General features: G+C 40.9%; 3 protein-coding genes across 35 annotated transcripts in view; all 3 read left to right on the top strand.

The window, feature by feature from the left end:
- Window positions 1-25,850, top strand: part of LOC567883 (NOD-like receptor C) — an 89,213-nt gene extending 63,363 nt beyond the window's left edge. For all 32 annotated transcript variants that reach the window (XR_015483957.1, XR_015483959.1, XR_015483956.1 and 29 more), the window contains one exon: window positions 25,803-25,850. The gene's annotated coding sequence lies outside the window, so the exon portion shown is untranslated. The remainder of the gene's footprint in view (window positions 1-25,802) is intronic.
- Window positions 1-26,248, top strand: part of LOC148682569 (uncharacterized) — a 1,090,975-nt gene that overhangs the window by 337,431 nt on the left and 727,296 nt on the right. The gene's annotated exons all lie outside the window — the stretch shown is intronic.
- On the top strand, window positions 688-25,850 carry LOC147845329 (uncharacterized). The gene is made up of 9 exons (XM_087250195.1): window positions 688-832; window positions 17,226-17,399; window positions 17,554-17,727; window positions 17,870-18,043; window positions 18,190-18,363; window positions 20,838-21,011; window positions 24,437-24,483; window positions 24,565-25,375; window positions 25,533-25,850. The coding sequence occupies exons 3-8, from the start codon at window positions 17,561-17,563 to the stop codon at window positions 25,083-25,085; spliced, it is 1,257 nt and encodes a 418-aa protein (XP_087106321.1). The 5' UTR covers window positions 688-832; window positions 17,226-17,399; window positions 17,554-17,560; the 3' UTR covers window positions 25,086-25,375; window positions 25,533-25,850.

Here is a 26,248-nt window from a genome sequence, read left to right as displayed (position 1 = left end):
ACATGAGGTATGCATGTACATCCTGTATCAGAACCGAACTTTGTTTTTTTTCTACTTATTTCTTTATAGCACTTTAAAGTGTGTTAATGGTACATTTCTCCAAAATGCTGCAGTAAAACAGGCTTCATATGATGTATGCTTAGTATTTGACTCTACTTATAACAAATAAGGTCTTTACAGTCATCTAAAGTGTAATAATGCCCCATATCCCATATACTGAAAGAAGCATACCTTTTTAAATCCCCTTTAAATGAAATAAACATATATTTGTAACTCAAACAATGTTTTGTTGGACTACTTTATGATTGTTTTCACTTTCTGAGGTTAGCCACGTTGTATAAAATTGCATTTATTTGCAATGTACTGTAGTTGGCTAGGAGAAGTAGAAATGCATTCTGGGTATTTAGAAATAGTATATTTATTCTGTCCGTTTGATCTGCTATAAAATCATTTGAAGCAAAAAAGATAAACTTGAGGAAATTACAGGTAAGCCCAGAAACCAATTTTTTTTAAATAACAACACTGTCAAAAAAAGAGCTAATAAATTGTTTAATAAAGCATACGTGGGTGGAAAGGGGGATAAACTTATATTCCGTTGTTATCTCTCTGTTCTGGGGGAAATGGGTGCTCTGTGGAGCGCTCTCTGTGTGGCTGCTGACATTACCGTAATGATAATAATACGCGCGCACCGAAATATAAAGCGCGGCTGGCTTGACTGTTTTTCCGAAACGTGGCTGGCTTGACCGCAGTCTTATTTCCCCTCAGGAAGAAGTTGGACGTTGTTTCGTTACGGAAGACTCCTGGCTGCTAAAGTAGAACTAATCTAATAGAGGTGAGTTAAGCTGTATATATATTTAGATGTGTGGTATTCTCAGATTTTAGGAGCGTCTCTAGTGTTTTGACACTGGATTACACATTTCAGCCCTCAGTAGCATGTGAGTAAATGTTTTACAGTCATATAAGCAGCTTAACATGTGCATCAGCTACCTAAAACAGACCTTTATAACAGCAGCTCATATTAGGAAAATCTGCTATTAATGCGTTTATTGCACAGTGAATAGCTGAAAAGCATCAGAGAAGAACGACTATTTCATTTTATAGTTGATTTAATAGGAAACGGTCTGTGTGTGTTAGATCAGTGGTTCTCAAACTGTGGTACGCGGAGGAGCCGCTGAATAATGAAAGAAACATTAACACTTAATCCTTTAATGCGTAATATAACATTGATGTGATCAGCATTGGCTGTTTTGTGAAGCGTACGATCACAGCGCTGTGCTTGGCTAAAACAGATATGCGAGCTCTTAAATAGGCTTTTTTCAGATGAACTGCAAGTGCTCTCATGATCGCCTGCGTGCTCAGATTGAATACAATCGTGATCTCTCCACTATTAAAGTAGACATTATTTATCTTTGCTCCTTGACTAAATTTAGTCAAAAGTATTCAAAGTTATCAAGTATTTAGAATTAGATTGATGCATGATCGATGGCAATGCTAATGGTCTTCTTATTTGGCTGTGTTTTGAAGTGAAACTTTTGTAAAACAAAAGAATTATGCTGGAAATGTTTCTGGATGAGGTATTTGTGTGATTTAGCTGTATTCTGATCTGTGTTAAAGCATTACAGGTCAAAGCAATCCGTTGTTACTTATTGTTTATTTATCAAAATTAACAAAAAGGCTCTTAAAGCACTGCTTTGATAAATGTATTGTTGTCATATTTCAAACACCTCAAGTAAAATAAAGTAATTTATTTTATTTTTTACTGACAGTGTATTGGTATTTTTTTAAGTTTCTATTTTAGATTAAGATCAAGTGTAAAACAAAATCTACATGTGATGTACAGCTATTTAAGAAAACAAATTTGCCATATTGTACAGAAAAACAGTGTAACAAATGTAAATTAAAGGCTAAATTTAAATCTTTTTACCATATACTTTAATTTAACCTTTCAAAGCTTGAAAATATTGTTTAAAAAATGGGCAAAAAGGGTCTCTATGGCCTTAAAGATTATTTGATTAAATATTATTATTAATGGTTTTTATTTGTATCTATTCCTCTGCAATGTTTTATGGGTTGCTGAGAATATATTTCAGGTCTTCAATACATAGCATGTCAGTCTTGAATAAAAAAATAGGTGCTGGAATTGATTTTCATTAGGCTGTGCCTGTATGAACCCTGTCATGTACATTTAACATATATTTCAAGATTTGTCTGAAAGTGTAGGAATATGACATATAGCCTATATTTATAAGGTCCAAGCAACATCTCCAGCTTTTGATGAATAGGCTACTATGAATACTTTAGATTTAAGTACAGCAGTTTTCTTTTTACTTTTTAAGAACAGCGCCATTTTTTAATGAACTTTTAAAAGCACATTTTAACCAAAACTTTTTTTTTATCTGCAAGCACAGTTAATGTTCAGACTATTGTTAATGTTCATGTTCAGATTATATATATTCTTAATAATAGGAATTATTTGCATCATTTTTAAACTGTGCACACCTGTAGCTGCTTAATTAGGCCTACGACGCTATTTTTTAATACTGGTTAAAAATAAGCGTCGTAAGGTGGTACTTGGAGAGACGATTTTTTTCTAAGGTGGTACTTGGTGAAAAAAGTTTGAGAACCACTGCGTTAGAGGAAATTCATTCTTGTTCTGTTAATTCCAGACAGGATCTCATTCAGTTTAAAATTATACACAGACTCCATTATACCAAGACAAAATTACATAACTTTTCCCTGATAGCTCTCCCTTCTGTGATGAGTGCAGGACGGGCTTAGCCACTCTTCTACATGGTAATGCTCTGTGTTCTGAATTGATCCCATTCTGAGGTAAAATATGGAAAACTCTGTCTAAAATTTGACATTGTGAATTAGTTTTCGACCCACTTTTGCTCATATTCAGCATTTCAGACAAGACTAGATCACTCCAGGACTCTCAAAAACAACTGCTATATTTCAGCCTTATTGTGGCAAAGAAGCCGGTGCTAAGATTTTGGAAATCAACAGAATCCCCGTCATTTACATCTCAGCTGGAAGCTTGAACTAAATTAGCCCATTTAAAAGGATCAGACTTCCTACATCAAAGAAATTGAAAAAATTTGACAAGATTTGGTCTCTTGATGTTAAAAAGCGTAGCGGCAGCGGAGAGGGAAAAAAAACTTCACCTGATGGGAGTGAAGAAAAAAAACCTTGAGAGAACCAGACTCAGTTGGGCACGACCATTTTAATTTCTCCGCTGGCCAAAAGTCTTGTGCAGAGCTTCAGTCACCGCGGTGGAGGCTGGAAGATGGCCTCAGCGAAGACTCGTCTGTCCCTGGAGCGTCGCTGGAATCAGACTCATGTTCTCCACTCCCCACGACCATCAGCGCAGCAGCAGCTCAGGATATGGCCTGGTCCCGGATATGGAATCCTTGGGATCATCTCGTCGCTGGTCTTGGATCCAATCAGTGACTCTGCATAATCTGAGGACCTCGGGATGAGTATCCCCAGGTGAAAATAGAGAATAAAGAGAATAATTAGCGTAGCTGCTGTTCATACACTGTAAAAAAAAAAACTAATTTTACAGAAAATATCCTTAAATTTTTTACAGTAATTTTTTGTCATTTCACATTATATTCAAAACTTAGTAAAATGACAACCAATCTCTCTAAATTAACCGTTTGACTTTTATTTTAGGTACTTTATTATTAAAGACAAATTACTGACATTTGTGTTTTTTATACAGGGAAATTACAGTATTATTTATACAGTATTTTTTCTGTTATTTTAAATTATATTCAAAAGTTCGTAAAAATTACAAACAATATCTGTAAATTAACGGCTTGAATGTTATTTCATGTACTATATAATTGATGACAAATTACAGCAATTTGTCTGTTTTTTACAATGACGTATTGTTTACAGTGTTTTTTCCTGTTTTTTAAGTACATTCAAAATTACGTAAAATTAAAGTAATAAATTGTAATTACTTGCTCTGTAAAAAAATAAAAATAAATCATAAAAAAGGTCAAATGACTGGCAGCTATGGCTGCCAAACAAAAACCATAAAATTAATGTAAAATATCTTTGTTGAAAAAAAGTTTTTTTTTTTTTTTTTTTTTTTACAGTGTAGTGTATATAAACAAGATGCAGAAGCCTGTGTGGAACCCGCTAGGTGATGCATTGAGTGTATGCTTTACTAAACAGATAGTTCTTTAATCTAGTGTTGAACTGGGAGAGTGTGTCTGAGCCTCGGACGTTATCAGGAAGGCTATTCCAGAGTGTAGGAGCCATGAAAGAGAAGGCTCGACCTCCTTTACTTGATTTTGCTATTCTAGGTACTACCAGAAGCCCTGAATTTTGAGATCTTAAAGAGCGAGTTGGATTGTAGCGAGACAGAAGGTTGGTTAGATAAACAGGAGCTAGATTATTTAGAGCTTTATAGGTGAGAAGTAATATTTTAAATTCAATACGAAATTTAACAGGCAGCCAGTGTAAGGAGGATAAAATTGGGGTGATATGATCATATTTTCTAGACCTGGTCAGAACTCTGGCTGCTGCATTTTGCACTAATTGAAGTTTGTTAATAGAGGATGCTGGGCAGCCAGCAAATAGAGCATTACAGTAATCCAGTCTCGAAGTCATAAAAGCATGGACTAGCTTTTCTGCATCTGAGATGGATAGCATATTTCGTAATTTAGCGATATTTCTCAGATGAAAGAAGGCAGTTTTGGTAACATGGGATATATGGTTTTCAAAAGTTAGATTGCTGTCTAATATGACACCCAGATCTTTTATAGTAGCGCTAACGCTAACTCTGTATCCCTCTAATTGTAGATTGAGTTGCGAGATCTGCTGTGTGCAAGATTTAGGCCCAATAAGTAATAATTCTGTTTTGTCGGAGTTTAAGAGAAGGAAATTGTTGGTCATCCAGTCTTTAACATCTCTAATACACTCAGTTAGTTTAGACAGTTCAGACGTCTCGTCAGGTTTAGTTGAAATATATAATTGAGTATCATCTGCATAGCAGTGAAAGCTGATCCCATGTCTTCTAATAATGTCTCCCAGAGGTAGCATGTAAATTGTAAACAGTAAAGGGCCTAAAACTGATCCTTGAGGCACCCCATACTTTACTGGGCTGACTGGTGAAGGCTGTCCATTAATATTCACACACTGGTAACGGTCAGTTAAGAATGACTTAAACCATTGTAGAGCCTGTCCCTGGACACCTGTAGACTTTAAGTGATTTATGAGGATATTGTGGTCTATGGTGTCAAATGCCGCACTAAGATCGAGTAAAACTAATAGCGAGACGCACCCTCGGTCAGCAGCTAAGAGTAAATCGTTGGTTATTTTCACTAAGGCGGTTTCTGTACTGTGGTGAGCCCTGAAACCTGACTGAAACACTTCAAAAATATTGTTCGTCTGCAGAAAAGAGCATAATTGAGTGGAAACAACTTTTTCTAGTATTTTGGACATAAATGGAAGATTTGAAATAGGCCTATAGTTAGCTCAGTTGTTGGTGTCTAGTTGCGGTTTCTTAATAATAGGCTTAATAACAGCTAGCTTGTAAGAGTTTGGAACATGGCCTATAGATAAAGAAGAGTTGATAATGTTAAAGGTTCACGAATCAACAGAACACATGTTTTGAGCTGTTGACAGTCAGATATGTGTCCCACGCTGATAAAAACACTATTAGGACACATATATTACACTAAAATGTGAAAATTGGTTGTTTTTGCGTTATTTCGAGCAAATTCGTACTTCCGGTTTGAAACAAATTTTTGAAGCTGCATCACGGCCATGAGATCTTGGCGTGTATTTCAGCGTGTAGACTGGACGTCTGTACCTGGGAGAGCCTTATTATGTCTTGTCCTTGAAAAAATTGTATTTCCTGTGTAATTGTGTCTTATAGGTTAAAATGTTTTTCAAAATATAATTTTGTCTCGAGCTTTGTAAAAGTGTTTCAAACTTTGTAATGTTGTTCTGCACTTCCCGGCAACTGTATGCTAGTGACCAGGGGCCTCATGTACAAAGAGTTTGAATTAATACTATTACAACCCAGTCTAGGGTTAGGAAGGAGTAATAAAGAAAGTGGTGGAGGTTTGGATGTAGATTTCCCTTCTACTGACTCACAAAAACAAGCGTAGTGTCAAAAAAATTTAATAAAAAGTATAAATTTATTTAACATAAAGTTGCAAACATATCTTCAGGAGGGGTCAAGGCCAACATAACAAACATCCTAACTTTAATATTTCAATCTAACTAAACTAATAAAAAAGAAAACAAAATACAGCACAATACATTAACTCCCTCTCCTTACACAGGAGAAAACTTAGACAAAAGAAAATGGCAACCACTCCCCTACAGCTTTCAATAAATGGAACAAACAATAAATAAGTCTTTTTGGTCACAAAGATAAAAGAAAATAAAAGCTTTGACAGGTTAGGTATTTACTCGCATGATTTGGCTAAACAAATCCTCTCAGGAATAAAAAAGTCTTTACTGACATTATCAACAATTTCACCACATCAAAATGAGCAAAACCACAATTAAAAGCCACCAGAAGGGATTCTTGCTCTGAGCCTCCACACTCCAAAATATCCCTGCTCTGTCTAATATCCTCAAACCAATCCTTCGGTGGACCAATCAGGAGGGAGAATCTATCAGTAGAGCCAATTTGCAGAGTTAACTGCACCTGATCAGAATTAACAGCGTCATTGAAGGAGAGAGAGAGAGAGAGAGAATGAATACACAAAATCTACAAGAGACAGTCATGGAATATAACAATGCTAAAACACTAAAACATTGCGTACGCACGTTTTCAGCTTTGTGCATACGCAGTAAAAAATTCAGATGTCTGAAACTCTGTGTACACGGAATCCCACGCATATTCTCTTTGTACATCCTAATTAATGAGTGCAAAACCCCTCCCTGCCTCCTCCCCCGTATGAATATGGTAATGACTCCACTATGGCTAGCAAACAGGTGGAAGAACAGGGGATGCAGAACTAATACCCTTTGAGGAGAGAGTTGCCTCAATTGTGTGTGTTAGAGGAACACTTTGTTAGAGCGGTATAGCAGCAGCCCTCCGCTCTTATCAAGGCAGCGACACCGGAATTTCAGCTGCCCAATCGTCCGCTCTACAACTGACCGAGTGCTTGCCACCCTGGAGCCTCATCCCAACCATGCTGTTTGTGAGGATGAATGGATCATGGGTTGATCAAGGCCACCCTGCCACAATATTTGTTAAGCGCATTTGAGCATCACATATTATTTTCACATTGAATGGAAATGTTTCTGATTCACGTTTGCAAATTCGTCTTCAGACGGCGCCTTTATAGCAATGTGCCTGCAGTTGATCTCTCTGATTACATTGGGAAATGTTTGGCTGGTCAACAGTGTGGTATGGAAACCTTATACACCTGCTAGACATGCGGATGAACCCGTCTCATGCAGCTGCCATTGCACGGCTCAAAAACACTTTGTAGTGTGCAATTTAACACAACTGCCTCTAGGAGTCGCCAATGGAAATAAAACAGACACACACAAGAAATGCACGTAGGTCAGACATGAAGTTGGCGTGGACTATTGCACATTCTCACGTTCATTTCACCGTTAGTAAATCCAAACGTGAGCGTGAAATCTGGCGTACTTTGTTCCACACTAACTTCATGTCTGGCGTATGTGTATTTCTTGTGTGTGTGTTTACATTTACATTTAGTCATTTAGCAGATGCTTTCATCCAAAGCGACTAACAAATGAGGACAAGGAAGCAATTTACACAACTATAAGAGCAACAATGAATAAGTGCTGTAGGCAAGCTTCAGATGTGTAAAGTGTAAGGAAAGCATTAGTAATGCAAGTTTTTTTTTTTTTTTTTGGGTACAGTTAGTGTGATATCCAGAGAGGCAATTGCAGATTAGGAAGTGAAGTGGAGACTAAATAGTTGAGTTTAGTGGTTTATTGAAGACAGCGAGTGACTCTGCCGTTCTGATGCAGTTAGGGAGTTCATTCCACCAACTGGGCAGATTAAATGTGAGAGTTCACGAAAGTGATTTCTTCCCTCTTTGGGGTGGAACCACGAGGCGACGTTCATTCACCGAACGTAAGTTTCTGGAGGCACATACATCTGCAGAAGTGAGGGCAGATAAGAAGGAGCAAAGCCAGAAGTCGCTTTGTAAGCAAACATCAGAGCTTTGGATTTGATGCGAGCAGCAACTGGCAGCCAGTGCAAACGGATGAGCAGCAGAGTGACATGTGCTCTTTTAGGTTCATTGAAGACCACTCGTGTCATGCGTTCTGGAGCAGTTGGAGAGGTTTGACAGAGTTAGCTGGAAGCCCGGCTAGTAGAAAGTTGCAATAGTCCAGTCTGGAGAGAACAAGAGCTTGAACAAGGAGTTGAGCTGCATGTTCAGATAAGAAGGGTCGGATCTTTCTGATGTTATAGAGTGCGAATCTGCACAATCGAGCAGTTCTAGAAATGTGTTTGTACAATAACATACAAAACATAACAACAAGTGAAGTTTATTCATAAACTAATGTCGAGAGGATCACGTGCTTATGATTGCCTGCAGTCGGCCCCGCAATATTAAATTTATGATTCACCAATCAGACGATTCCTAAGCCACTATAAGTTCCCCAAGTTTCATATGACAGCTGTAATAATGTTCGTTGTTGTTGTGGGAAGAAGAAGACAGGGTCGGCGATTCAGGTAAGTAAATCTTTTTATTTTCAAAATATAGCCCCCACACGTGAAGCTGTGTGTGTGTGTGTGTGTGTGTGTGTGTGTGTGTGTACTCTCTCCTCTCCTGACTGCTCCTCCCGATCTCCTTTAGAAGGGAGTCTCTCCGGCCCAATCACTAGAAAGACAGGTGTTATTTATATTTCTGATTGACCTGCTGATTAGCCGCCGGGCTCCTAGCATGCTCTGCCCCCTTATTGGGTGTTCGATCCCGCTTACCTCTCCACAACAGCCATCTTCATTTTGAAGACAGCTCTGCTCTGAATCAGCTGCTACTGCTGCTTCTGCTACTACAACTCCAAGTACTACTACTTCAAAACAATGACTACATCTCCAACTATACTCCAACAACATATTCAACAACTTCTAAAACAACATCAAAACCTTCCACTTCAAAGTGCCTTACACAACGCATCCATTGTGTCTTCAACCCAATTCTCCAACAAGATCACAGTCAAAACTTGATCACTGTTCAAGAACTCTGCTTAAACTCTCAAGACACAGACAAACCAAGCCATTGCAATAAAGCCTAACTCACTGCTCTCCTAGCGGTGCACCTGCAGTAACATATGCTGCATGCTTTAAGGGGAAGCCTTGCAAAAATAATTGCTCCCCAACAAAGACTAAACATTTAACGTTATAAATCTTTTGAAAGATGAGACGCGCATGACTAGAAAGATTTCAACCAATAACTCACCTTTCAAGCCTCCCGCTCGTCCACAGATCCGCAACATTCCAAAGTAATTTGCAAAGATCCAGGCAATCTAGTCCTTAAGCATTGGTCTTTCTAGGAGTAAGTATGACTCTGCCTTTTCCCCTATTCTCCCTCCTATTGCTATAGGAGCTCCTTCACTACCCTTCTCCCCTTTTTACTCCTTTAACTTTTAATTTTAACACTATTGTCACACGCTCCCACATTCATGCCCTCTGCAACTGCAATGACGCTCTAGCTAAACCCTTATTCACTTTGTACACATCACTACCGACAGTATTTATTGTTATCATTCGTGTGGGAGCACTCATAATGCCTCAATACTGACTTATGCACCGCTGCAACAGCAGAGACGCTCCGCCGAGCCTTATTCTCCCTCTGCACCACTTCCGCAGCAGTGACGCTCTGCCTGAGCTCACACACATCTCCATTTAGCCATTCACTACCGACACACTCCCCGCATTGCCACAGTTGTTAAATCGCCTCAGCGGAAGCATACTTGCCTTCCAATATTGACTTCCACAACACCTCTGCAACAGCAGAGTCGCTCCTCAGAGCTTTTTCCCCTCTGCACCACTGTTGCAGCAGTGACGCTCTGCCTGAGCTCACATACTCTTCCATTTAACATACCAATGCTGACACACTCCCAGCACTGCCACAGCAGTTTAAACGCCTCCGCGGAAGTGTACCTGTTGTTACTATTGACTACCATTGCACCTATGCAACCGTAGAGATGCCCCGCTTAGCTAAAATTCTCTTCTGCATCACTGATTCTATTGCACCTTTGCTGCAGCTTATCCTGGCATTTCATCACTTTCATTTTAAGAGTCTCTCTAGCAGAGCTCATACATCCTGGATTAACATTATTGCATCTGTCTCAATCTCCCGTCCGGTCACGGCAGTTGAATACTGCTAAGGGAATACACATAGCATTTGCAACATTTGCTGCCAATACACCACTTCAGTTGTCTTCAGAGCGATCACTCTAACCTAAACCTTTACACTCTGCACTGATTCTATCTTTGCTCCTGCAAACTCTCTCCTGGTACCATCTTTATTACACTTCCCATTCAGCAGAAGTCTTCTGCCGAGACCTTTTTTGTGTTGATTTTTGGGTGTAGACGGGCTTTAACTATAGGTCAGGTCACATCCATTCTCCACTGACTGACCAATGGATTTGGGGCAAAGTTTAAGCGGTAGATTTGTCATTGTCTCTATAACACTCATATGCATAATGAGGATCCTCCCTGAACATACAGGCAGACTTTAACTCTGAGCATTAAAGAATGTAAGCCATATAAGTTATTATCATGCCCTCAGCATCATGTATTGTAAAATAGCAGAAGAAACGTAATGATACTAAACACAACACTTTTAGAAGTACATGAAACATAATTCATGCTTTCTTAGTTTGTCTAATGCTTGAAAAGGGGCATTTATACAAGTGTAGGAATTAGGATAAAGTAAAAAAAGAGAATACATAGGTTATGAACACATTACATGTATTTTTGGGCTGAATATTGAGATTTCTAAAGGTCCATTTGAATAGTTTTTGTGTGTGTGTGCGCGTCTTTAATTTTAGATTATAGACTAAAGAATGGATCCCAAGGACCAACCAAGCAACATGGGCAAACACAAAATGTCACACACAGTGATCTCTGATGCCATACGCCCTGGCACCTACGGTTAGGAATGTCACACCAATAAGAAATATGGTATTTAAGGGCAATCCCTTTCTTCAGCTGCAGCCCATATGTTACAAATATAATCTCTTAAAGAGTCCCAGACACCTGTCAGAAAACCCGGATAAAAGGTGTAGGATTGTTAATGTTTAGGCTGTAGGAATAATTTTGAGAGTCAGGCGCAATTCTCTTTAGCTTGAAGGCGTAGGGCTAAGGGGAAGGGCTAGATACCCCTAACTGAGAACTGAGATGTTTCAGGACCACACTTGAAACCAAGGGATTACAACATTTCCCAGAATACACCAGCCACAAAAGCAGCATGACTGCACCTGGAAGGAGATGCACAAATTATTATTTTTTTTGGTCAATATTACGAATATTTACTTTGAACAAACACATGTTTTAATATATTCATAACCGTGCTCGTGTTTTATTGTCATGCTTTTAAAAAATGCAAAAATAAAAGCCGCTAAATTTCCATAATCCCTAATAATAATTCCTGTACAGCAGTCGCACAACTCTGACACTCGATGACACTCGATTCCCCTGTCAGAAAAGTCTAGTGGCTGGAAATGGGCTTTTAACAGTGTCTGCTATAATGTTAACCCCCAGGGATTGAAGATACCTGACCAGAGAAATACATTGCAGCATAAGTCTCAGAGATGCTGCAATGGGGTGTCTTTTTACAAGATCTCCCCCCGTCCTAAAGCACATCTTACCTTATATACTCAAGTCAAAACAAACAGCCATAAATTTAAGACAATAGAAGTGTCACAGAAACCCTGGCCTAGTGAATTTGAGGACTTAACCATCTCTGAGGAGGGAGAACATCTTATTCATATCTTATCAAAGTTAAAAACCAAATCAACATATCCCAGTGAAATATTACTGTAAAATTAAGACCACTTTACCAATCATATACCAAACATGAATATAGTGCTGCAAGATGCACCATATTAAAACCCTGAACATTTAATGTAAAATGTGCTCTGATCAGCAAGTTGATTAAAGGTCAAGAAGGGGGGCTTGGGGTGAAAGAAGAAGAGTGACTTCTTCGCATTACCCCCTGCTGTAGAGTAGCTCTGTTTCTCCAGCCTGTGTTTGCATTGTCAACAGTGATTTGAATAGAACAGTGGAACAGCTGGTTTCTTCATCACTTCTCAGATTAGAAAATGCATTGGAGCATTGCATCTTGTCTCATGAAATTCTAAACAGTTCTCAGGGTCTGATATTTTGGATTCTTACACTACTAAAACTCAGATCTGACTCCAGAGTCACACCAATATTCTTGACCTTATTTTTTGTCGTTTGACCTTTAGTGCCAAGGTACACATTCACCTTGAGAAGCTCATCTCTGTTCCCAAACGCAGTGACTTCAGTTTTCTCTTTGTTTAACTGAAGAAAGTTTTGGCACATCCAATTGCTCATTTCATCAATGCATTGGCAGAGGGTGTCAATGGGGCTGTAGTCATTAGGCAGTAAGGCTAGGTAGATCTGAGTGTCATCAGCAGAGCTGTGGTAGGAGATTTGGTTCTTTCTCATTATTTGGCTCAGAGGGAGCATGTAAAGGTTGAACAGGAGAGGTGCCAGAATCGAGCCTTGAGGGACTCCACACGTCATGGGTGTCCACCTCGACCTATGGTCACCTATACTGACATGGTAACCTCGACCTTCAAGGTAAGATCTAAACCATTTGAGGACCGTGCCAGACAGCCCAACCCAGTTTTCCAGCCTATCCAGAAGTATGCTGTGATGGACAGTGTCAAATGCAGCACTGAGATCCAACAATACCAGCACTGTTATTTTACCTGAATCTGTGTTTAGACGTATATCATTGATTATCTTTATAAGAGCGCTCTCTGTACTGTGATGTGCTCTGAAACCAGATTGAAAATTGTCTAAACACCCCCTGAAGTTTAAGAACTTGTTGACCTGGTTAAAAACAACTTTTTCAATGATTTTGCCAATGAAAGGGAGATTTGAGATTGGCCTGTAATTGCTCAATAGGGTGTTTTCCAGGTTGCTCTTCTTCAAGAGGGGTTTAACAACTGCAGTTTTAAGGGAGATTGGAAAAATCCCTGAGAGAAGTGAAGCATTTACCACTTTTAGAAGATCCATTTCTAAACAGGTAAACACCGTTTTGAAGAATGATGTGGGGAGCGTGTCAAGACTGCAGGTTGATGTTTTCATAACTTGCACAATTTCTTCTAAGATTTTACCGTTAATTGCCATGAAATCAGACATAATGTCTGATTTCTTAAGTTGTGGTTGAGCTTGTTTGACTTTGACACAAATTGGCTGATTGGATGAGCTGATTGCCTTTCTGATATTATTGATCTTGTCATATTATTGATCTTGTCAATGTAATTACTCTTGTCAAACTCATTACATTTGCTTTCAGAGAGGAGCTCACTTGGAATCTGACTGGGGGGGTTTGTGAGTCTCTCTACCGTTGCAAAGAGTGTGCGAGCATTATTTAAGTTGCTGTTTATAAGGCTTGAAAAGAAAGTCTGTCTAGCAGTGTTTAGTTCCATATTAAAGGCATGAAGACTGTCTTTATAGATATTATAATGGACTACTAGTTTCGTCTTTCTCCACATTCGCTCAGCTTTCCTGCATTGTCTTTTCATCATTTGTACTCTAGGTGACCTTGTCCAAGATCCCTTTTGCCTGCCAGTCATCTTCTTGACTTTAACAGGAGCGATGTCATTTATGACATTCTCAATTTTAGAATTGAACAAATCAAGGAGAGAATCAACAGAGTCTGCAGATATACTTGGTGATAGCGATATGGCCTTCATAAACTGCTCACTAGTGTTCTCATTTATGCATCTCTTTCTGACAGAGACTGATCTGTCTTTAATAGCTGGAGTGATCAATATATCAAAAAAGATACAGAAATGATCAGATAGTGCCACATCCTTAACAACAGTCGATGAAATGTGTAAACCCTTAGTTATAAGTAGATCAAGAGTGTGTCCACGATTGTGTGTGGGTCCTTGAACATGCTGAGTCAGATCAAAAGTGTTAAAAACAGTCATCAGTTCTTTTACAGCATTGATTTCTGGATTATCAATGTGAATATTAAAATCCCCAGCAATACTAAAATAATCATATTCAGATGTTACTATTGATAACAGCTCTGTAAAATCCTCAATAAAAGCTGGAGAATATTTTGGAGGTCTGTAGATAATGATCAGTAAGATGCGTGGAGACCCTTTTAGTGCTATACTCAGATATTCAAAAGACAAATAGTCACCAAATGACACTTGTTTACACTCATACACATCTTTAAACAGGGCAGCGATGCCTCCACCTCTCCTATTAGCTCTGCAAACACTCAAAAAGTCAAAGTTTAAAGGAGCTGCTTCATTCAGAACTGCTGCGCTACAGCTGTCATCTAGCCAAGTTTCAGTTAAAAGCATAAAATCAAGGCAATTTGTGTTGATAAAATCATTGACTAAAAGAGACTTATTGTTGAGTGATCTGATGTTTAAAAGCGCTAACTTAACAGTTTTAGCTGTTTTTTCTATAGTAGTCTCAGATCTACATTTAATAGACACCAGATTTGAATGATTTGCTAAACGGCCTGATGAAGTCTTTGGTTTTCTGTCACTTAACACAACACATATCTGCTTAGAGAAAGCTACAGACACACTGGGTTCCTGCTTGTTCTGAAAACATTTGATAAAGACACTGTCATCTAAGCAGGTCCCCGACACACATCACAGAGAGCTCTTGTGTTCACCAGCTGAAGATGGGTTGTTGTTGTTTGGGCCCTGGCGGTGTGATTGGATGGCTCTTCCAGGTGGGCTCATAGGTGGTTGTGGAGCAGGCCGCTTTTTGGTTGGTAACTGGGGGCTTGCGTCAATAGAGTGTGAAAGTTTAGTTCCAGCACACACCAGTTCCTCCATCTTTTTTGAAAAACCCAAGAGTGGTGAACATTGTGACAATGAGAACGTGTCCGGTGACAGAGGCTGTGCATCTGGAGATTCTGTCTGCAGAAATATGTTTTCCTGAGGATCATTTTTGAGTGACGAGACTTGATGCTGTTCTGATGCATCACAGTCTGTCTTTGTTGAGCAGAGGGCAACTGATAGTGTCTCTATCAACATTGGGTGTTTTGGCTGCATGGTATCTCTGTCCTTGTGTGATGCATCAGCTACAAGTCCACTCAGGAGCTGATTTAAGGTCCTGTGGTCATTCTGACATTTGCTAGGTGTGTGGATGATGACAGCTGATGGATGATTGAGGGAGAAAAAAATATTGTCCTTTAGCACCTTTGCACCAAGTTTGTTTGGATGAAGGCCGTCTGATGTAAACAGCTGTCTTTGGTTCCAGAAGAGATTGAAGTTGTCGATGAAATTCAGTCCTTTCTTGTTACATGTTTTCTGTAGCCATACATTTAGACCAAGAAGCCGTGAAAACATATTTGTCCCTCTTGCAGGGAGTGGTCCACTGATGAACGGCTGAACCTTCAATCTTTCAGCTGTTTCCAAGAGCTCACAGAAATCTTTCTTGAGCAGTTCTGACTGTTCCTTCCGAATATCATTCTTCCCCACATGGATGATAATCCGTTTTGCCGTCTTGTGCTTTTTCAGAATTTCCTCAAGTTCTTTGTTTACATCAGAAACTGTTGCATGAGGAAAGCAGTATGTCATTGTAGATTTTTCTGTTCCATGCAGAATTAGTTGCTGAATCATGCGATCTCTGTCTGACTGCATTTGGGGATTCTTCACCCATATTACTCAAAACTTCATATCTGTTCTGAAGCTGTATTTGAGTCTGAGCTGTATTTGGGGTAGAAGACACTAATGGGGCAGTGTCTGATCTGACCCCACGAGTACCCTTTGGTCTCGCACCTTGTTTTTGCCAGTTCTTATTACGCTGATTTTCAACAGTTTTATTCTGTTTTTCTGTTCTCAAAACCGTAGCTGGAACAGATTTGTGGGACTCACCGGCTGTGTGCTGTGAGGGTCCACAAAGTGGTCCTGTGGAATCTGGCAGTTCTGGTCAGATCGCAAGCAACTTCGTTTCAAGAACTGCAATCCTTTGTAGAAGTTTGTGGCAGTTTGTACAGCAGTGAGAATCTGAATTAATCCGATCCAGAGGCATTTTCACAGCCGTGTCTTTCCGTCTCCGGAATGTTAGCAGCTGGTAGCGGGAGGATTGTTTAGACGGTAATTTCCCTCTTGTTAGTAAAGCTATATTCCAGAAAGTTTGTAGAATTGATGCTGATCTTCAAGCCGTGTTGTTTGAGCACTGTGCTGATAGGCTCAAGTTAAAATTAGAGTATAAGATATAAAAGCAAGAGTGCGAAGAGCGGAGCAGTAGGCAGAGACGTCCGAACAGTGGCAAAGCAGGAAGTCGAACCATCAGAGCAAGGACTACGCCCTGTGCCAAGCGAAGTCAGGGCTATTAAGGAGGCCCCAAGCCTGGGAATGTGTCAACCCAGTTGTTTCTGGGCATGGTAACGTATTATGGGAAGTACTTGCTGGATCTTTCAACTGTACTGGCCCCAATGTACCAGTTGATGCATCACGATTGCCTGTGGAAATAGGGGACAGCTCAGGTGACTGCCTTTACAAAAGTCAAGACTTATTACAGTCAGTTAGGGTGTTAGTCAATTTTGACCCTGTGGAAGAACTGACAGTGTCTTGTGATGCCTCTCCATATGGCATTGGAGCAGTTCTGTCACATATGATGGAGCAGGGCATGGAGAAGCCCATTGCGTTTGCGTCAAGAATGCTTACTAAAGCAGAAAAGGGATACTCTCAGCTGGCCAAAGAAGGTTTGGCCATTGTGTTTGCTGTGAAACGCTGTCACCAATTATTACAAAGATACTAAAAACAACACAAACGTCGGTGCATGTCAAAACTTCTCCTCACACTGAAGGCAGTTTCTTGTCTATTTTATACCCTTGTTTGTCTTTCCTCATATGTTTGTTGTTAATATGCCTGTTAACTGCAGGTCTTCAGCAGGATTTATCTCAGTGTCAGTTTAACACTCTGCAGACTGAACACATGAACATTCAGCAGTGTGAGTAGAACTCTGTATAATCTGCCAGATTAACACATTAATACTATTGTTTGTTCTGTCCTCTACACAGGCTGCAGTACTGTTTTCTCTCTGCTATTCATTGTGAGACTTTTAGTTCAGTTCTACAATCCTCAAACTGTGTGCTGAGAGAGCTGGAGCTGAGTAACAATGACCTGCAGGATTCAGGAGTGGAGAAGCTCTCTGATGGACTGAAGAGTCAACACTGTAAACTGGACACACTGAGGTCTGAGTTCAAACACCTGATTGATTGACTAGATAGACTTATTATTGACTGATTGATTGTTTGATTGATTGACTGATTGATTATAACTATTATTTACATCAGATAAATGACTAAAAATTATGCTGTAAATTTGATTTGTGTTCTTCTTTCTCAGATTGTTCATGTGTAATCTCACTGCTCAGTCCTGTGAGACTTTTAGTTCAGTTCTACAATCCTCAAACTGTGTGCTGAGAGAGCTGGACCTGAGTAACAATGACCTGCAGGATTCAGGAGTGGAGCTTCTCTCTGATGGACTGAAGAGTCAACACTGTAAACTGGAGACACTGAGGTCTGAGTTCAAGCACCTGATTGATTGACTAGATAAACTTATTATTGACTGATTGATTGACTGATTGATTATAACTATTATTTACATCAGATAAATGACTAAAAATTATGCTGTAAATTTGATTTGTGATCTTCTTTCTCAGATTGGCCATGTGTAATCTGTCTGCTCAGTCTTGTGAGAGTTTGTCTTCAGTTCTACAATCATCAAACTGTGTGCTGAGAGAGCTGGACCTGAGTATCAATGACCTGCAGGATTCAGGAGTGGAGAAGCTCTCTGATGGACTGAAGAGTCCACACTGTAAACTGGGGACACTGAGGTCTGAGTTCAAGCACCTGATTGATTGACTAGATAGACTTATTATTGAATGATTGATTGATTGATTGATTGATTATAACTATTATTTACATCAGATAAATGACTAAAAATTATGCTGTAAATTTGATTTGTGATCTTCTTTCTCAGATTGGTCATGTGTAATCTCAATGTTCAGTGCTGTGAGAGTTTGTCTTCAGCTCTACAATCCTCAAACTGTGTGCTGAGAGAGCTGGAGCTGAGTAACAATGACCTGCAGGATTCAGGAGTGAAGAAGCTCTCTGATGGACTGAAGAGTCAACACTGTAAACTGGAGACACTGAGGTACAATAAATCCACCACATATGACCATATTATAAATACTACCATAAGTAGTTGTAAATATAGTGTAATACCACAAAGTATGATGAGATGAGAGAAATACGTGTGCAGTAATGATTATTGCACTGTGCTTTAAAATATTAAGCAAACTATTCCTTTCTCTGATTTCCTTTATTATTTGATGTAACCCTGGAGCCAAGCCTGGGGTTGGAGCTCAAATGCGAGTGCCTGGTGGCCGGGTTTTTTCCCACGATGTGGGACCATCCTCCCGCAGGCCCACCAGCTGCAGGGGGAGCCGTAAGGGGCCGATGCATTGTGGAACAGGTGGTGGTCGAAGGTTTGGGCCACGACAACCCGATCGTCGGGCACAGAAACTAGTTCTTGGGACATGGAATGTCACCTCACTGGGAGAGAAGGAGCCCGAGCTTGTGTGGAAGGTGGAATGGTACCGACTAGAGATAGTTGGGCTCACCTCCACGCACAGCTTGGGCTCTGGAACTCAACTTCCTGAGAAGGGCTGTACTTTCTTCTACTCTGGAGTTGCTCACGGCGAGAGGGAGCGGGCTGGTGTGGGCTTGCTTATAGCTCCCTAACTAAGCCGCCATGTGTTGGAGTTTTCCCCGGTCAACGAGAGGGTAGCCTCCGCGCATTTTTGGGTCGGGTCTCTCATTGTGGTATGTCCCTACGGTCAAACACCAGTGTAGAGTACCCGGCATTCTTGGAGTCCTTGGGAGGGGTGCTGGATGGTGCCCAGACTGAGGACTCCATTGTTCTACTGGGGGACTTGCCCACGTGGGTAATAAAATTGAAACCTGGAGAGGTGGAATTGGGAGGAACGGCCTTCCTGATCTGAACCCGAATGGCGTTTTGTTATTGGACTTCTGTGCTAATCCCAGTTTGTCCATAACGAACACCATGTGAAAGAAAAAGGGTGTCCATCAGTGGACTTGGCACCAGGACACCCTAGGGCGGAGGTCAATGATTGACTTTGTGGTTGTATCATCTGATCTCCGACTGTATGTCTTGGACACTCGGGTAAAGAGAGGGGCAGAGCTGTCAAGTGATCACTACCTGGTGGTGAGTTGGATCTGCTGGCGAGGGGGAAAGCTGGACAGACTTCGTAGGCCCAAGCATATTGTGAGGGTCCTCTGGGAACACCTGGCTGAACCCCAAGTCAGAGGGATTTTCAATTCTCACCTCCGGAAGAGCTTTGAACAGATCCCGAGGGAGGCTGGAGACATGAAGACTGAGTGGTCCATGTTCTCTGACTCTATTCGGCCGTGATGAGCTGTGGTAGTAAGGTCTGTGGTGCCTGTCAGGGTGGCAATGCACGAACCCGGTGGTGGACATCGGAAGTAAGGGATGCCGTCAAGCTGAAAAAGGAGTTCTACAGGGCTAGGTTGGCTTGCAGGTCTCCCGAGACAGCTGATGAGTATCAACAGGCCAAGCATCCTGCAGCCCAGGTAGTTGTGGAAGCAAAAACTTGGGCCTGGGAGTTCAGGGAGACCAAGCTTAATCAAACATGGATCTTCAGCATGCACTGGGGCGGTTTGCTGCTGAGTGTGATGCAGCTGGGATGAGAATCAGCACCTCCAAGTCCAAGCCCTTGGTGCTCCACCGGAAAAAGGTGGTTTGCCATCTCCAGGTTGGAGGAAAGTCCTTACCCCATGTGAAGGAGTTAAAGTATCTCGGGGTTTTGTTCACGAGTGAGGGAAGGCTGGAACGTGAGATTGACAGGCGGATTGGTGCAGCGGCAGCAGTAATGCGGTCGATGTACCGGTCTGTTGTTGTGAAGAAGGAGCTGAGCCGAAAGGCAAAGCTCTCGATTTACCGGTCAATCTACATTCCTACTCTCACCTATGGTGATGAGCTTTGGATCATGACCGAAAGGACAAGATCTCGGATACAAGAGGCCGAAATGAGTTTCCTTCGAAGGGTGGCAGGGTGCACTCTTATGGACTGGTCGAGGAGCTGTGACACCTGGCAGGTGTCCCAATGGGAGGCGGCCTCGGGGAAGAACCCGGACACGCTGGAGGGACTACATGCCTGGGAACACCTCGGGATCCCCCCGGAGGAGCTGGAGGAAGTGTCTGGGGATAGGGAAGTCTGGGGTTCTCTCCTAAGACTGCTGCGACCCGGCCCCGGAACAGCAGCAGAAGATGAATGAATGAATGAATGAATGAGTTTTTTAATTATAGTATAGTGTAGTTTATTTGCAGCATATTTACTGAGATTACAGCCTTTGTGAGGTTCTCTTATATTCTATAAAGATCAGTATTGTCATTTAATTGTGGTGGAATATGTTTGTAAGGATATCTGTAAAATTCACATTTGTATCTCTCTAGGTTTACAGGAGACGGTATGTTAGTGATGTAGTGATGTGCACTGTGTGTGTGTGTGTGTGTGTGTGTGTGTGTGTGTGTGTGTGTGTGTGTGTGTGTGTGTGTGTGTGTGTGTGTGTGTGTTTGTGTTTGTAGGTTGTCTGGCTGTATGGTGACAGAGGAAGGCTGTGGTTTTCTGTCTTCAGCTCTGACTTCAAACCCCTCACACCTGAGAGAGCTGGATCTGAGCTACAATCATCCAGGAGATTCAGGAGTCAAGCTGCTCTCTCAACAACTGGAGGATCCAAACTACACACTGCACACACTCAAGTATGTGGAGCAGCACTTACAAGTTTAATTTAGATGATTTCTCTTTAGAGGCAGAGAACAGATCAACTCTGGTAAATTAGATTAGATTCACCTTTACTGTCATTGTGTGAAGTACAATGTGTGAAGACAATGAAATGCAGTCAGCATCTAACCAGAAGAACAAATAACAAGAGTATAAATGATGTAAATGTATAAAAATATGTGGGACCAGCTCAGCACAGCTATGTGAAATATAATAGCCGGTGCAGGAGTATAGACATAATTTAATTCAATTTCAATTCAGCTTTATTTGTATAGCGCTTTTACAATGTAGATTGTGTCAAAGCAGCTTCACATAAATGGTCATAGTAACTGGAACAGTGTGGTTCAGCTTTTAGTGTTTAAGTTCAGTTCAGTTCAGTTTAGCTCAGTTCAGTGTGATTTAATCATTACTGAGAGTTCAAACACTGAAGAGCAAATTCATCGATGCGTAGCTCTACCAGTCCTGAACCATGCGAGGCAGTGGCGACAGCGGAGAGGGAAAAAAAACTTCACCTGATGGGAGTGAAGAAAAAAAACCTTGAGAGAACCAGACTCAGTTCACGACTATTTTAATTTCTCCGCTGGCCAAAAGTCTTGTGCAGAGCTTCAGTCACCGCGGTGGAGGCTGGAAGATGGCCTCAGCGAAGACTCGTCTGTCCCTGGAGCGTCGCTGGAATCAGACTCATGTTCTCCACTCCCCACGACCATCAGCGCAGCAGCAGCTCAGGATATGGCCTGGTCCCGGATATGGAAACCTTGGGATCATCTCGTCGCTGGTCTTGGATCCAATCAGTGACTCCGCGTAATCTGAGGACCTCGGGATGAGTATCCCCAGTTGAAAATAGAGAATAAAGAAAATAATTAGCGTAGCTGCTGTTCATAGTGTATATAAGCAAGATGCAGAAGCCAGTGTGGAACCCGCTAGGTGATGCATTGAGTGTATGCTTTACTAAACAGATAGGTCTTTAATCTAGTGTTGAACTGGGAGAGTGTGTCTGAGCCTCGGACATTACCAGGAAGGCTATTCCAGAGTGTAGGAGCCATGAAAGAGAAGGCTCGACCTCCTTTACTTGACTTTGCTATTCTAGGTACTACCAGAAGCCCTGAGTTTTGAGATCTTAAAGAGCGAGTTGGTTTGTAGCGAGACAGAAGGTTGGTTAGATGAACAGGAGCTCGATTATTTAGAGCTTTATAGGTGAGAAGTAATATTTTAAATTCAATACGAAATTTAACAGGCAGCCAGTGTAAGGAGGATAAAATTGGGGTTATATGATCATATTTTCTAGACCTGGTCAGAACTCTGGCTGCTGCATTTTGTACTAATTGAAGTTTGTTAATAGAGGATGCTGGGCAGCCAGCAAATAGAGCATTACAGTAATCCAGTCTCGAAGTCATAAAAGCATGGACTAGCTTTTCTGCATCTGAGATGGATAGCATATTTCGTAATTTAGCGATATTTCTCAGATGAAAGAAGGCAGTTTTTGTGACATGGGATATATGATTATCAAAAGTTAGATTGCTGTCTAATATGACACCCAGATCTTTTATAGTAGCGCTAACGCTAACTCTGTATCCCTCTAATTGTAGATTGAGTTGCGAGATCTGCTGTGTGCAAGATTTAGGCCCAATAAGTAATAATTCTGTTTTGTCGGAGTTTAAGAGAAGGAAATTGTTGGTCATCCAGTCTTTAACATCTCTAATACACTCAGTTAGTTTAGACAGTTCAGACGTCTCGTCAGGTTTAGTTGAAATATATAATTGAGTATCATCTGCATAGCAGTGAAAGCTGATCCCATGTCTTCTAATAATGTCTCCCAGAGGTAGCATGTAAATTGTAAACAGTAAAGGGCCTAAAACTGATCCTTGAGGCACCCCATACTTTACTGGGCTGACTTGTGAAGGCTGTCCATTAATATTCACACACTGGTAGCGGTCAGTTAAGTATGACTTAAACCATTGTAGAGCCTGTCCCTGGACACCTGTAGACTTTAAGCGATTTATGAGGATATTGTGGTCAATGGTATCAAATGCCGCACTAAGATCGAGTAAAACTAATAGCGAGACGCACCCTCGGTCAGCAGCTAAGAGTAAATCGTTGGTTATTTTCACTAAGGCGGTTTCTGTACTGTGGTGAGCCCTGAAACCTGACTGAAACACTTCAAAAATATTGTTCGTCTGCAGATAAGAGCATAATTGAGTGGAAACAACTTTTTCTAGTATTTTAGACATAGATGGAAGATTTGAAATCACTGAAAAAATTCATGAAGTCATCACTACTAATTTGCGGTGGAGTAGTTTGTTCCAAGGATGACCGATTATTTGCTAATTTAGAGATGGTGTTAAATAAAAATCTAGGATTGTTATGATTATTTTCTATCAGTTTGCGCAGGTGCTCGGTCCTGGCAGATTTTAGAGCCTCCTATAGCTGGACATACTGTCTTTGTACGCAATTCTAAAGACCTCTAAATTAGTTTTTTTCCATTTACGTTCCAGGGCGCGGGTTGCTGTTTTGAGCGCACGAGTATAACTATTATACCATGGTACAGTTTTAATCTCTCTAGCCTTTTTTAATATGATGGGTGCCACAGTATTTAGTGTGCTAGTAAAGATGGCATCCATACTGCTGGTTACTACATCAAGATCATTTGAGTTTGCGGGTGCATTACGAAATAGAGAGAGATCAGGTAAGTTATTTATAAATTCATCTTTAGTTGACGGAACGATACATCTGGAGAACTCCCCTGCTGTAGTAGCTGATGAACAGATAGTTAGTATGAGATAGAAATAAAGTATTCAGTGTTGCACCAGAAGACTCAGGAACAGTGTCTGTCCCTCAGCTGTAACCATCTGAACTCCAACCCTAAACCACTGAACAATACTCACTAGATATGTTAAAAACCGACGCTAATGACATAAATAATGTACTGTCACTATATACCTCACTGTGAGATGCTCCTTATACCCACTGTATACTGCACCATTATAGATGACGCTAATGATACATTAGGGCTCGCGTTTATGGATTTAATACACTCACTTGGGATAAAGCAAAATGTTGTGGGTCCAACCCATCGCTTAAAGCAGACGTTAGATCTAATTCTGTCTTGTGGAATCGAGGTTATTGACGTAGACATTATACCACAAAGTGATGATATTACAGATCACTACCTCTTACTATATAAGCTGTGTTTACCAGCAAACCCGCTCCAATACTCCGCCCTAGTAGAACTACCTGAGCTCAAACTCCCCACTCGCCCTGCAAACAGACGGGAGCCCCAGGCTCGAGGATCTTTTGAGCTCAGGGCTTTTTCCCGGGACAGCATGCCAAACTATTACCAATCATCAGCCTGAAGTGTGTTCAGTGTTTATTTACTGACTGAATGTGAATCTGTGTGTGTTTACAGCCTGGATCATGGAGGAGAGAAGATGATTACAGCAGGACTGCACAAATGTAGGTCTAAACACATACACACAATAACACTACACACGTACACAGCTGTAGTGTTCTAAATGTGTGTGTTCTTGTGTTCAGATGCCTGTTTCCTCACACTGGATCCAAACACAGCACACCCTGAACTCAAACTGTCTGAGGAGAACAGAAGGATGACCCGAGTGAAAGAGAAACAGCCGTATCCTGATCATCCAGACAGATTTGATCATCATGCTCATGTGTTGTGCAGAGAGAGTGTGTGTGGACGCTGCTACTGGGAGATTGAGAAGAGTGGAAATGTGGATATAGCAGTGTCATATAAGAGCATCAGGAGGAAGGGAGGAGGTAACGAGAATCAGCTTGGAGAAAATAATAAGTCCTGGAATTTAATCTTTGCTCCCTACAGTTTCTCATTCAGACACAGTCACATACAGAATGGTCTCCCCATGAAAGCGATCAGCAGTAGAATAGGAGTGTTTGTGGATCACAGTGCAGGAACTCTGATCTTCTACAACATCAGTGAAGACACAACCATCCGCGTATACTCAGTCCAGACCACATTCACTGAGCCGCTCTATGCTGGGTTCTTGGCTTACTATGGCTCAACAATGAAACTGTGCTGAAGACCGACAGGAGATTTACCTATAACACACGTGTGTTACTTTCAGAAATGTTACCATATACTGTTTAATATTAGTACTTCATATAAGATTCATACACTTATGTTTAATGAAATTCTTTATGAAGAATTAAAATGAATTATAAGAAGCCTTATAAAGTTTTTTTTTAATGTTCATGTCTATTTCTGTATAATCTTCCATCTATAGTGTTAAAGAAGCTGAATACTGTGCTCTGCAGTTAATCCATCATCACTGTGGTCATCTGAGTAATTCTGCTTCATCTGAGCATTATTGTTTTACTGTATTGATGTGAAATTAGCTTTATGTGTTCCTCCATCTTCATCCGTCTTGCTGTTTTCTGGTCATCAGATAAGCAGATCAGCTCTGTAGTGAAGTGAGGAGGTGTTCAGTCTGTCAGCTGAAGTCCAGCTCTTCCTGCCCCATGAGCAGTTTATAAGAGTCATTCATGTGTGTTGGATCAGATCAGTCGACTGTTCAATGTGTACACGTATAGTCCAGACTGAGTTTATCTACTAAATGTGACTAATAGTGTGTCATTTCCCCAGTTCTAGTGGAGCTCTACCAGCTCTGTGCCTCTGATTCTTCAATATGAGAGAATCATTCAGTCTGTCAGAGCTTCAGCCTCCACTAAACCACCATTGATTTATTTTACTCCTGATTATCAGTGGATTATTCTGTTATTATCTGCTTTATTTGTAGCTGTGAAAGAGAAACTGATCCTCAATAAAGCTCATGTTTCATGATAAAGTTCTGGTGTCATGTTTAGTCAGTAAAACACTTCAGCACAGGGTCCAGCGGTGTTTCCTCCATCATGATCATCATCTCCATCCTCACAGAGCAATTAGAGCACTGAGTTCTCCTACAAGATGGCTGAGCTCCATGTGTTTCTGGATCAGAGGATGGAGGAGCAGGGAGAGGTGTGCACTGGGGCCTGTGAGTGAGGTGTCTGTGGAGACTGCCTGACACCACTGACGTCTGCACTGTTCTTTCTTACTGATGAAGTAGAACATTCTACTAAATATCTACTATACTAAATATGTAAGAAAGCTGTGCATTTTCTACACTGATCTCACTGGTAACAGCACTAGTCCTACATGTTAGACTGATGTCCAGGTAAACTGATAAAGGTGGAGTGATTTACACAC

The sequence above is a fragment of the Danio rerio genome, chromosome 4 (assembly GCF_052040795.2).
Source record: "Danio rerio strain M-AB ecotype USA chromosome 4, GRCz13ab, whole genome shotgun sequence".
Classification (NCBI taxonomy): Eukaryota; Metazoa; Chordata; class Actinopteri; order Cypriniformes; family Danionidae; genus Danio; species Danio rerio.
Note: the sequence above shows the minus strand (reverse complement) of the source record. Positions and strands in the feature narration are given on the sequence as shown.